Here is a 13315-nt window from a genome sequence, read left to right on the forward strand (position 1 = left end):
AAAAGGGACTGCCCTGGGCTTGCGACAGCTCCCGTTGGGCCTTGGGGCACAGAATCCCTGGTTCCTTCTGCTCCAGAGAACAGGGTGGGCTTTGCTCGCCTCCCTGCCTCGATGAGGAGGAAGGACCTTGCATTTCTTGTCCTCCAGCCTGGGCTCCTCAGCAGAGCTCTGTGAGGTCATGCCCACCGAGGCCGAACTGCCTCATGACTAACTTAAGTGCATGGGCCCTGGAATCTGCATGACCCGGGGCAGCTCGCTTCGCTGGTCAGTGCCTTCGTTTCCTTCTTGTCTGTTAGATGGGGACTGTCCTACCCCCCAGGTGCCGACAGGCGAACATGAGCCTGTGAGGTAGAAAGCCCAGCACAGCGCCTGGTGCACAGCAGCTACTCCGGGAGCAGGCGTTCTCATCATCCTCCGGCAGTCCTGGAGGTGGACACTGCTGTCCCATTTTACAGAGGTGGAACCTGAGGCCCAGCAAGGTTAATCCAAGGGTACACAGCTGGTGTGCCTCCCCCAATCTGGTCCCCTTAGCCTGTAGCCCTCACGGAGTCTCTCCTCTCCTGGGAGACCGTAAGTGGCCCCAGGAAGGGATCATTGGTTGCTTTGCTGTGAGTCCTTCACCCAGCACTTTCTGCCGCTGCAGATAAAATACCATGAGGAGTTTGAGAAGAGCCGCATGGGCTCCAGCGGGGGCGAGGGCATGGAGCCCGAGCGCCGAGATGCCCAGGAGCAGCCGCCCCACCACATCCCGACCAGCGCCCCGGGTGAGCGTGAGGCCTGTGGGGGTGGAGGGCCGGGGAGCGGGCCGGTGGTGGGATGGGGAGGCGGTTGGAGAGAACCTTTGTGTGCACACGCCCCAGCCCGGCGGGGGCATGAGCAGCGCGGTCAGGGTCGGTGCCGGCTCCCAGCATGCTGGCGGAGAGACAGCCCCTGTTGGAGAGTATGCAACACCAGCAGATGTGCACGCATGGACAGATGAGCCTTTGAGAAGTGGGGCCTGAGCAAGGTTGGGGGGTGGAAACGCCTGATAAGGGCTCCATGCGGGACGGTCGGGGGCTCCGGGAGGGATTGGGTTTGGCAAGACAGTTTCTGAGCCGTCTCCCCCTCTTGCAGTTTACCAGCAGCCCCAGCAGCAGCAGGTGGCACAGTCCTATGGTGGCTGCAAGGAACCTGCGGCCCCGGTCTCCATACCGCGCAGTGCCCCGGGCGGGGGCGGGGTGAGTAGCTCTGGCCAGAGGGAGAGGTCCTGGAGCCGGGAGGTAGGATGGGGGGTCTGGAAGCCTGAGGAGGCCTAGGTGGATGGGCCGAGGGAAGGCCTCGTGGTCGCAGCTCCTAGATTCTCCTTAGAAACCCAGCCAGGAGGCTTGGCTTCCCCTGACCTTTGACCCCAGCTTCTGTTGTTCTCTGCAGGTGATAGGGACCTCAGCCTCTGAGCAGAGGCAGTGTGGTTAGCGCACTGAGGCCCGGGCTGGGGTTGGGGCCCCACGTTCCAGCTCCCATGGACTTTGCACAAGTCACCTCCCTCTGCTCAATTTCCTGACTCCAGCTCCCCAGGAGCACAGGAAGCACCTTCCTGCCTGGGGCCTTCCAGACCTTGGCCCCGCTCCCCACTCTTCATGAGATGACCCCCGCCTCCCATGTCCTTCAGATCTCCGATTGCCCCTGCCTCTGAGCAGTCCTTCCCCAACCCCTGCCCCCATGTCAGGGGGGTCTCCCCTGACATCTCTGTCGCTCCTCCCCACGGGTTCCCTTCAGAGCACTTTTCCCAACTCAGAACTGTTCTGTGTGTTAACTTCTGTCTGTGTCCCCTGTGGATTTGAAGCTCTGTGCGGGCAGGGCAGTGTCTTCCTGGTTCAGCGGCTCTGAGCCAGTCACAGAGCGGGCAGTCATCGATGCTGCCAGGTCGGCGATGAGCAGAGTTGGAAATGGGGCAGGATCAGGCTTGCCGTCCTTAGAGTGGAAGTCCCCGGTCTATAAATCCTGCTGAGCCACCCAGCCTGAGCTCCTGGCCGTGCTCAGCTCCTCTGTGTCCGGTTCCTGGGAATCAGAAGTAGCTTGTGGAGGAACTGGAGAGCCAATACTTAGAGAAGTAAAGTAGCCTGGCATACGTGTCCTCCTCGAGCCTCATGCTGTGGGCACAAGGGAGTAAACAAGGGAGTGTCGGTGCCGTGTGGGGTGCTGGGCAGGACCGGGAAGTCATCTGTAGGATAAAATTCCAGATGGACCAGCCAGTCCTTCAAATACTCACTAAACCTGTTTTGGACATGAGGGGTTTGGCTCTGAATAAAAGACCACCTTCCTGCCATCTTGGAGCTTATATTTCAGTCAGGGAGACCAATAAGAAGGCAGTACATAAGAAGGTGTATAATGTAAGGTCGGATAGTGGCACAGGCTGGAGAGAAAAAGACAGCAGGGTGATGGGAGGGAGAGCAGCAAAGTCCTCAGTGTGGTTCAGGGAGCGGAGCAACTGCAAAGGCCCTGGGGCCAGCAGGAAGGCCAAGGCGGTGAGAGGGGAAGAGGGTAGGAGATAAGGTCAGATCATGCAGGGACTTGTAGGCCACAGGAAGGCCTTTGTGATTGGCGAGCTATGCAGAGTGAGAGGTTTTGATTTCTGTTTTTAAAGGCTCTGGCGGCTCTGTGAGAAGAGGCAGCAGAAGGTTGAGGGCGGAAGCAGGGAGACGAGGGAGGGGCTGCTGCAGAATGCTGGCGGCAATTCAGCGGAAGAGATAGAGGTAGAGTTGGTGATAAGAGACAAGGTCACTTCTGGGGGCCGGGTGTGACCTCTTATCCCACACAGAGCTTTGGGGCTGATAGAGCTGGTTTCTGCTGCTTGGAAGAAAGTTTGCAAGTTGGTGCTGGCTGGCTCGGTCAGTGGAGCACATGACTCCTGATTTCGGGGTCTGTGTTAGAGATTATAGAGATTACTTAAAAATAAAATCTTAAAAAAAAAAAAAAAAGTTTGGTGCTAGAGAAGGTGGGACACTGCTGAAGGATTTAAAGCCAGGGAGTAACATGACCAGATCTGCAGTTTGGCAACTTCCCCCTGAGATCACAGTCGATGAACAGATGGGAGGACAGAAACGGCAGGGCTGAGCAGGGGTCCCAGCAGACTGGAAACACGGGGGCAGGTCTGGGAGGTCCCTGAGAGGCCCCTCCAGTCCTGGACCCATCGGCACACAGATCCCAGGGCCCGGGCTGGGGGGCCATGAAGGCTCAGCTGACCCCCAGAGTCAGGTGCATGTAAAGGGCAGCAAGGACGTTAGAATCTCGCCCACTTCCAAGACCGCAGCTGGACTGCAGCTGCTTTCACTGGGCCTTTCCCAGGCCAGGGGCTTAAGCTTACGATTTTGGCTGAGGTTGGAGGGTGGAACCTCTTGTGTCCCCTGGAGATTTTTCTCCCCAGAAGACGTCTTTAAAACACCACCGAGCCTCGTATTCACGGACCTGCTGCATTCCTGTTGCAGGAGGTGGGGCAGAGCTGTGGCAATCTCCGTCCTGTCCTGGGCCTGGCTCTTCCCAGATGCCAGATAATGGGGGATAGGGTGATGGGTCTCAGACAGTGAGACCCGGAGGTGAGAAAATTCACGGCGGAGCCTTCCCAGTCTCCCGGCCTGGGTTCTGTGCTGGTCCGGGCTCTGGCCCCCGGTCCTGTAGGGTTGATAGACGGGCCAGCCCCGGGCTGACGGCGTCCCCACCCCTGCAGAAGCGGTACCGCGCTGTGTATGACTACAGCGCCGCGGACGAGGACGAAGTCTCCTTCCAGGACGGGGACACCATTGTCAACGTGCAGCAGATCGATGACGGCTGGATGTACGGGACCGTGGAGCGCACCGGCGACACGGGGATGCTGCCGGCCAACTACGTGGAGGCCATCTGAGCCCCCGGCCCTGCCCCGCCCCCGTCCGTCTTCAGTGCATTCCACCGCATCGCATCTGTCCTGGGCGGACCCGTCCACCCTTCCGTGTCTCTGTTCTTTTCAATCCGCGACAGCTTGTTTATTCCCACCCTCCTCCAGCTTCTTTTGCCAACTGAAGCCTTGTTCTGCCACTTTCGCGGGCTCTTCTCTGGCAGGTTTTCCCTTGACCAACTTCTTGGTTTTCTCTCTGGACGGAATAGGTGTGGACCTCTCTGGGGGAGGCTGAGGCCCCGGGGAGCTGGTCTGGAATTGGAGACCCTTTGGCTCCCAGGCCTCTGCCTTCTCTCTTTTCTGCCCCCTCAGACCTTCCTGCCCTCCTCACACACCCAAACTTTCCAGGACTCCCAGGGGAGGGGCTCCGTACATTCCCGGAGTGGGACCCCACCAGCCTGGCCCCTGGGCTGGGCTTTGCCTCTGCTTCTCAAAGACGGGGCTCCTGGCCCTTGGAGGGGTCCCCTCGCCACCCTCTCCCACTCTCAAGGACCACAGAGGAGGGTAGAGTCCCCGCTTTGGGATTCATTCGTCCCTCCCCACATGTGTTCCTTCTCACACTGTGATTTCGCTCTCCTGCCCACGCAGAGCGGTGGTGGGCGAGGAGCTCCCCAGGAAGCTCGGCTTGGGTCAAGTGCTCGCCTCTCTCACTTTTAGGGACAGCTGCAGGAAGGAGGGGAACGGGGTGTTCTCTCCGGCAGCCCTTTTCCTTCTTCCTCCCCGCAGTCTCCGGGCGCCCTGGCTGGCTCCTGCACCGGGAGCCAGCCGCCCCCCCCAAGCTCTGGGCTAGGTGGGCCACACCCCCCTCCTTCCCATGGGAAGATGTCTTGGGCCTCCCACGGCCGCCCCTCCTTGGCCCAAAGCCAAGTGGACTGGAACTGTGCAGAGCCACAGGACCTTCTGTGTCTCCAGAACTCCGCATGTGGGGGAAGAGCGCGTCTGGATCTGTGAGAGGCCAGCGGCGGGGAAGTCAGAGTCCAGGCCCGCGGGAGTCTCTGGGGGGGGCCCCCAGGGGAGAGAAGTTTCCTTGTGGTTTCTTTGGTGTGAAAATTCCTCCTTTCCTTCAATTGCCAAATGGCAGAAGCCCACCCACCTCCTTTCTAGTGTGCCGTGCCAAGGTGAGGGGGGTGGTTGTGGGGTCAGTGGGGCTGATGGGGCCCGCAGCTTGCTGGGGTGAGGGGGGGGCAGGCGTCGTGGCTCTAGGCCTCTTCTTTCCCCCCAAGTCTGTGTCCTGGGCTGCAGAGGAGGGGGTGCCTTCCCGGCCCCTGTCCCCTGACCTCCCCCTCGCTAACCTTAGGCCCTCTTGAAGCAGGAGAAGGTTCCAGAGCTTCAAAACTGGAAGCACAGACCCCGGGACGAGGAAGGGAAAGATGGTGCTATTTCCAAGTCCCTTCTCTTGCTCACTGGCGGCTGTGACGACCCTTGCTTGGCTTTATTCATCTCCGGGCTCTCTCAACACCCCTCTGGGCCTCTCCATCTTGTCTTCACCTCAGGCTCCAGGGTTGACATCTTTGCCTCCTTGTCCCTTCAGGGGAGGGAGGGCCCTGCAGGCAAATTTCAACAATCAGGTTGTCACTGCTTGGGGGTTGACCTCGGAATATTTCCCCCAGATCAGAAGGTTGAAGAAATGACTGTTGGAGTGGGGAGAGCCTTGCCCGACCTGTCTCTCTTCCTCTGGCCCCTGCCGAGGTGAAGGCAGGTGGAGGGTTTTTATGTTGGACGATTTGGGGGATGAGGGAGGAAGAGAGGAAGCAGTTTGGGGAGCTTTGGGGGAGGCAGTAGTCCATTACCTTCCCTCTTGATCTCAAAGCACAACTTGGATTTGGGGACCAACGGTCAGAGACGCATCCTGTTGGAGGACCTGTGCTGGGAGCATGGGGAGAGGTGGCAGGAAAGCCTACAGGAGCAAGAAGCGGCCTGTTTTCCCTTCGCTTCGTTTTCTTTCCAAAACAAGGCAGGCCAGCCACTGGAATCTTGCTGCCAGCCCCTCTGCTCCTCCCGTCCTAAAAATAGGGGATCTTTTCTTACACACCCCCAGAGAGAGGGACTGTGTCACACTGGTGCTGAGGGACCCAGGGGGCTGCTAGGAGTCCTTGCTCCTTTCCAGAACCAACCATCCCTACAAGAGCACAGAACCGAGGGCTGGGCCAAGTCCCTGGCCTTTTCGTACAGTTCACAAAGGTCTTTGGCCAATCTAATCCCAGGAAAGAAGATGCATCAAAGCTAGAATGTGAATATAACGTTAGCGGACCAATAAGAAAATGCAAGAAGCCCAATGGTGAGAAAAGTGAATTCTGTCACACTGCTTCCTATTTTCTTCCTCATGTCCCTCCAGGGAAAACGACTTTATTGCTTCATTTCTGCCTTTTTCCTCTCACATATGCACTTTGGGCCTTTTTTTTTTTTTTTTTAATAGCTGGGAAAAAAAAATTCCACCCCGCGAACCTGTATTTAAAAAGAAACAAATGACCATGTGAAATTTGCCTCTGTCCAAACATTTCATCCGTGTGTGTGTGTGTGTGTGAAGCCGTCCATTCATCTTTTTATATGGGGTGGTTGTCTTTTCTTGGTCTGTTCCGGTCCCTCCCTCGTGGGCTTGTGCTTGAGATCAACTCTTTCTGGCCTGTTAGGATTCTCAACGTTTGACTTGGACCACAAGTGATTCTTTCTCCAGGTGACTCAAATAATAAAAGTATAATTTTTACCTGTGGACTTGGTTTTCTCTCTGGCTCTGAAGTGCTCTGTGTGTGTGTGCGCTCACACGTGTGTGTCTGTGTTCACGCGCCACGGGTTTGGGGGGCATTAGCCCAGCCCCCTTCCGAGACCCTTGCTGCCCTTCAGGGAGAGAATGACCAGTTTGAAAGCTGTCAGCCTGGAGCGGCAGTGCGATGGGGACTTGGCACCTACTTCTCATGGAGAATTCTTCCTGCGGGTCTGCTCCTGGCTGCCCCTCGCTGCCCAGCTTGGTGACACTCCCAGAAACTTCCCTGAGCTCCTGTATTTCCCTCTTCTGTCTGACTTGCTTAGTGAGGCACCTGTTGTCCCGTTAGCCAGGGCCCTCGCAGGGCAGGTAGTGGGTGCAGGTCCTCTAAATCCCCAGTGCCTGTCCTGGGCCGGGCACGTCGCTGCTCAACAGATCGTCTTGCACTGATGCGGGAGCTCGGCCCAGGGGGCACGTTCAGCCCTCCGCCGCTGCCTGGCGCCCAGGAAGAGCTTGGCGCTGTGTGAGGAATGAAATGATGGACAGTCTGGGTGGGATAAGAGGGGGAATGAAGCCATCTTATCAGCCCAAAGCAGTACTCAGCCGAGTCACTACCGCCTCGGGTATCTCACGAACGGGGTTCTGAGACCCAGGGAGGCCGTGATTTGATAGAAGTTGCACAGCCAGTGGCAGGGCCCGAGGTCTCAGGACCCGCCGTGTGACGGTCACACCTCACGCCGTGCTGCCTTGCCATGGTGGGCCCTGCGCCCCTGCCCTTTGCACTTCACATCTTTGTATCTGCCCCCCTGCTCTGTCCTTTGCTCCAGGAGCCCTGGGTCTGACCTCCATTCAAAGGCCGGGTGGCCTCCCCTCTTCTGCGGGGTTGGGAAGGGGACAGTGGTAGGGAAGGAATCTGGAGCCTTCCCTCCCAGGTCAGTGCCACCTGTCAGTCTCCCATCCACCCGCTTTGTGGAGAGCGGCCTTGCCCACTGGGGGCTCAGCAGGGGGGAGGCACTCTGATTGCGGGGGAGAGGAAAGGGGCCCTCCCAGAGCCTGGGTAATGTGGAGAAGGAAAGAGGCGGGCCTGCAGGGTCTGAGCGGTGTAGGGAGCGTGGGAGGCTGGGGTGGGATCATTAAAGACAGTCCGGATGGACACCCACTTCCTCTCCAAAGGAGCAGGCCGCCTAATATTTTCCCAGCAGAAGGGAATGAGTTGGCAAATCTTGCCTCCTGTTGGCCTGCCCCCTTTTGTCTGCTGAGCGGCAGCCATACCCCCCCAGGAGGCTTCATTCACCGGAGGCAATTGGAGGGGGCAGTCTGCTTGGGAGGGAAGCCGGGCTGCGACTCCACTCCCCGCTCACAGAAACCTCGGGGCATGGGCCAATGGGAGCAGTTTCTAGACCCCCTTCTAGAAGGGGCCTCAGTTCCCGCCGCCTAGCCTGTGGAAGGGGGTCACTCGTGCCCTCACACCTCCTCCCCCAGGGCGTTCAAAAGAACTACTGAGGGTGGAACGGAGGACACGAGGCCTCAGAGATGTCACAGGGAGTATTTTTAATTGAACATTGAGTAATGAAGACATAAAAAGGCATAAAAGCAACTCAAGACAACTGAGTAGCCATCACCCAGTTTAAAAAATAAAACATTAATTCTCCTTTCCCCTCAGAAGGCGTCCCTTGAATTTGTATATCTGGACACTGTCCCTGCACAGGGACGGGCCTGGGAGTTCGATAGTGCCCTCTCTGGATAGAACACTGTCCTGGGTTCTCTGAAGAGGACACAGAAGAGAGCAAGAATGCGGGTCATGACCACAGAGACAAGGGACTCTCTGGAGGAGAGACTCTGGCATTCCCACTGTACATGGAGGGACTCGAGCAGTGCAGGGAGGGCCGAGGGCCCTTTCAGACAAAAAGGTGGGCCAGTCGGGGGGCGAGAGAAGAATACGGGCTCCAGAGTGTGTAAGCCTAGTGCTCTATCTTGGTCTCCCCCACTTCCAACGAAACATCAGGCAGGTTCCTGACCAGCTCGGAGCCTCATCTAGAAAAGACTTGCAGGGAAGTTGACATTACAGCCAGTGTGCAGTTCTGGCCCAGGACAGGAAGCCCACCAGGGTTCGCTCCAACCCCAGAGAGGCCAGTGGGGACTCCCATGAGACCTCCGTCTCTGTCCCTCCGTAATATGACCTTTACAACCGCCCATGGCCCAGCCAACTCCCAACCGTTATTTTTCTGAGATCATTTGCCACCGTTGCGTCAAAGGACAAAGGCAGAAGGCAGGCAGTCAGGAGGATTCATGCCTCAGGCATCGGGATAGAGCTCGGATTCCTCCTACGTCCCTATCACGCAGGCTCCATTTAGCTACAAAGGGATGGGATGGGGTTCCTGGGGAGAAATGGAGCCTCATTACTTCTGCCGGGTCTAAATCGAGCCGTGCCTTGGTTACCAGCTCCCGGGCTTCGTGATTGGTTGGCCGGGGGGGAGTGGGGGGGAGTAGGCTGCTGATGGAGCCGCAGCATCCCTTAGTCTCGGGCCCGGGAGGGGGAAGGGAAAGGACCGAGCCGTGGAGGGAAGAGGGAGCCATTGCTTCCGCTGGCTGCAACCGGTGCGCTCGCAGCTCCCGTCCGCCCGGCATCCGGAGGCTTCCTCAGCTAAGGACTCCATAATGCTGGATATTTTCATCCTGATGTTCTTTGCCATCATAGGCCTGGTCATTCTGTCCTACATTATCTACCTGCTCTAGTGGCTGCGGCTGCGGCGGGGAGCCCTCGGGACAGCTCAGGATGAAGGTGACGGGCCGAGATTCCTGCTTTGTGGACGCACCGGTGGATATTTGCTTCTGGTCATTATTTCGGGTATTGATTCAAAAACAAAACTGCAAGAGATCTTGTTATCCTATTTTTTTTCCCCTCAGAGGCATTCCTATAGCCTTTCTCAGACCACTCTGCAAAGAATAAGAAAGGCCAGCTTCTTTCTTGGAGACCTAATTTAAAAATAACGATTTTTTACGATGAAACATAAAACCCACAGTGCCAAGGATTTTTAGATAGAATGGGGGGGGGAGTGGTGTGCTTGGGGGGAGGGGCTATTCTTTCCTAGTTTTTTTCCTTCAAGTTAGNGTTAGGTGCCCCGGCCCCAAGTTGTTCTCCCCCCCCCCCCGCCCTGGTAATTAAAGGTGAAACATGTCTTTATATGTCAGCAGAGTGGTTTGCAATGATGCTTCCATAGCTGCATTAATTAATGAGTGACTCGTTTTCACTTGAAGACGAAGTAGCTAATGAAATGGACTGGGGAGCGGGGTCTGGGGGAGCCGTCCGTCCTTTCCCTGCTGCGGGGTTTGGTGGCGTGGAGAGAGGAACGAATTCGTCAGTCCGCGGCCAACACGGGGTTGCTGATAGCGTCCCCGCGAGTCCCGTCTGAGCCTTGTTTCTGGGTTTCCCACAGCTCCCGGTCTGCAGTCCAACCAGAGGCCTCTTATCAGCAGCGACAGTCCTGCTGCCCAGCAGACCTCTTCCAGAGCCTTCCGGATATGGTTAACCACCGTCGGGCAAGGGGCTTTTGGAGCTCCGAGGCGGAGGCCGTCCGCTGGGACCTCGGGAGTGCGTGGGCAAGGCTGGCCGATGCTGTGCGCGCTCGAGCTGTCGAGACACGGTGCTGAGCACACAGGGCCGGAACGCAGGCTCCTTAGAGTTACCATGGAGAGCTGCTCAGATACTCGTCTTGACAGCCTTTCTTTAGGTGTAAATGCAACATAGGATGCTCAGCTATGTTCTTTCCTTTCCCTCTCACACGCAGGGGGCCCGTGTAAGTTCAAGGGCACATGGTCTATCTACGAAGTGGTCACTTTATCACTGTCTCTACAGACCGCGGTGTGAGCTCATGTGGTAGCCCTTGTTTCGCTCCCCAGCCAGAAGGAACTTGTCGTTTGAATTTTTAAGATTTATCATCTTTTTTTCCCCACTCCATACCACTTGTGCCCCAGCTTCTCAGTTCAAGAGAGAAATGGTTATATAGTCCTCATTCTTTGTGACTGGTTGAATTATAAATTATTGAAAGAGGGTAGCTATACCTCATCTTACTTGTTGTTTGGGGGGAAAAAATCTCCTACTCCCAAAGCATATATTGTGGAATCCAGAGTAGACGTGGGTCCCAAGTCTGTGGTACCTATTCCTTTGAAAAGTCCATCATAATTGTTCTACATTTGATTTTCCTTTCTCGCTTTAAAGTAAACAAGGAGAAAGATTAACTTATAGTTTTTATTTATAATATTGTTTTCAATTTCCATGTCTTAAAAAGAAGTAAAATGAAGGCACTACAATATATGATCCAATTAAAATGGAAAACTTGCATTTTAAAATTCTGGCCATGAAAAAACCCTGCTCTAAAAGCATTGTCTTGGCAACAAATGAATGACCTTCAATAAGTCATTTAACCTGCAGGTCGTCTGTTTATTCTGACAAACAAAGGGGCTGGACTAGAAAATTGTTACTTATTAATTATGTTATTATTTATGAAATTTTAAATTGGTTTTAATTTTAAAATTCCCCTTTCCATTTTAAAATTCTACAATTCTAGGATGCATTTACTGGTAATTTGCTTTTTTGCTCTCTCCACGTGACATTTTATAATGAAAACTCAACTGCAAAACTTTTTTTTTTGGCACCACCAACCACACTGTGAGGAGAAAATGACACTATTTATTTACTCCAAACATGTAGCAGTGACAATTTGCTAAGCTGTTTGGGGAATATTAACGTGAGCAATACTACGTGGGGGTATGTAACGGAAAGAGGTGATCTGACAGATACGCTAATGTAGAGGCATGGGTCTGAACATTAGTACTATTTGGGGATGATCTTCAGTTATCTGGGGAGTCCTAGACATGACAGTTCCCACTAAAACATTCCTCTGACTCTTTGGCATAACTTCGTGTTTCAAACTGAAATTTCTTCTACTTCAAGGCGAGGGTCAGTGTTTTGAAGGGGTCCAAGTTACCCAGTTAATTAGAGTGGTATGGATCTTCAAGTTTTAGTCCCTAACCAAGCTCGCTCTGAAGTCTTTTATGAGGTCAAGGCTCTTTAGCCTGTATACACGCGTAGCTGAAACCACTAAACAATCCAGTGAAAACAAGCAGCCAGTTTCAGTCTTACCCCTTTGATACATATCACTGGTATTGGGTGCGATGGAAGGTGGAAGGACATAGAAGAGTGTCCATATTACTTGTGAAATATTATGGTTTTAAAAAAATAAGTGATTAAGTTTTAGAAGAAATTTTGGACTTTGCACCTATATTCATGCTATAATATGCCAGTTTATAATAGAGTTTTACGGTGTTCATCATTTAGATACATTTTCAAAATTTCACATTTAAACTATTTGTATACTGGCATATATTGCCATCCTCATACATAATAAAACACTGAAAAAAGTCACTTCTGTAATATGAAGTTTTGTATAAGTTTTACAAATCTGTCATAAGGCAATCCTGTCCTATAGAGTGAGTATTATACTTGGCCCACATCAATGCAGTAAAAACATCTCTAAATAATTGTAGGTTGCTTAGAAAAAATTAATGTGGCATTACACTAATTCCTGCTTTCTTGACAAAAATAGAGATTTGTATGGGAAAGCGATATATTTTATTTCAGGAGAAAGAGGATATATTTTGGGAAACGGTTAAATAATGGAAAGATAAATGTTACTAAATTTTGAGCCACCTAAGACTCATTGTTCTGGGTATACAGAATCAAATCCAAACTTTCTGAGTTTGCAACTTGACATGACATGATTTATTAAATTTTGGAAAATGTGTTTGCTTTTAAAAGGCTTAAAATTAGCATTATTCAGAGTTCAAATCCCTTAAAAGTATCATTTTAATTTTAAATTACTCAAAAAAAGTGAATTTCCCTTAATAAAAGATTAAGCATAGGTGGAATGGAAGACTATCTTTGTAAATTACATGCTTTGGCTTTTACCACACTCCAGATATTTGCTAAACCTAGAATGACCTCTTCTAAGTTAGTTTTGCTCCCATCTACTTTAAATAAAAAACCAAAGTCATATATAAAAGAGGAAACAGAAAAAGCCATTGACACAACTTCCATTATGAACTCAAACATGCTAAGGCAGATACATTTAGACATATTTAAGAACTTCTTTGTTCTTAGAAAAACAGATCTTGTGGTCATGGGAAATTGCAGGTAATCCACAATACTTAATTACATATTTTGTTTTTTGAAACTGATGTTAAACTATGATAATTGTAGTATTTGGAACATTAATTGCTTGGGAATCCGGTCTCTGAATTAAATAGCAGGATAGTATAGAACACTGTTCTACTTATAGGTTATTGTTCAATTTATGAGCTGTTGCTAGTAAATGAAATTATCTAAGTAATTAGCTTATATACTGTAATACTAAGCATAAATATATATATAGATATGTAGTTAATGGCAATATTATATTAAGATGCTTTGTGTTTTGATCATGTTAGAGCTATAACTAACAGCTTAAATAAAAATAAGTTCCACCATAAGAAATAAAGGAATTATGCTCTATGGCTTACATAATAACAAACTCTATACAAGTTAGAATGTTTCTAATTTAACTTTTATTAATATGAATAAATAACAAATTAAATAAAATTTAGCAAATATTTAGGTATCAAGGACATTTTACCATAAATACAATACTTTAAAAATAACAATGCATATT

General features: G+C 52.1%; 1 protein-coding gene across 2 annotated transcripts in view; it reads left to right on the forward strand.

Annotated features, from left to right (window-relative positions):
- Positions 1–6619, forward strand: part of LASP1 (LIM and SH3 protein 1) — a 37606-nt gene extending 30987 nt beyond the window's left edge. For both annotated transcript variants that reach the window (XM_002916804.4, XM_011221797.2), the window contains 3 exons: positions 644–764; positions 1114–1217; positions 3704–6619. In XM_002916804.4, the coding sequence (XP_002916850.1) occupies positions 644–764; positions 1114–1217; positions 3704–3877 (399 nt within the window). In that variant the 3' untranslated portion in view covers positions 3878–6619. The remainder of the gene's footprint in view (positions 1–643; positions 765–1113; positions 1218–3703) is intronic.
- Positions 6620–13315: the final 6696 nt, after the last annotated feature.

The sequence above is a fragment of the Ailuropoda melanoleuca genome, chromosome 13, assembly GCF_002007445.2.
Source record: "Ailuropoda melanoleuca isolate Jingjing chromosome 13, ASM200744v2, whole genome shotgun sequence".
In the NCBI taxonomy this organism is placed as follows: Eukaryota; Metazoa; Chordata; class Mammalia; order Carnivora; family Ursidae; genus Ailuropoda; species Ailuropoda melanoleuca.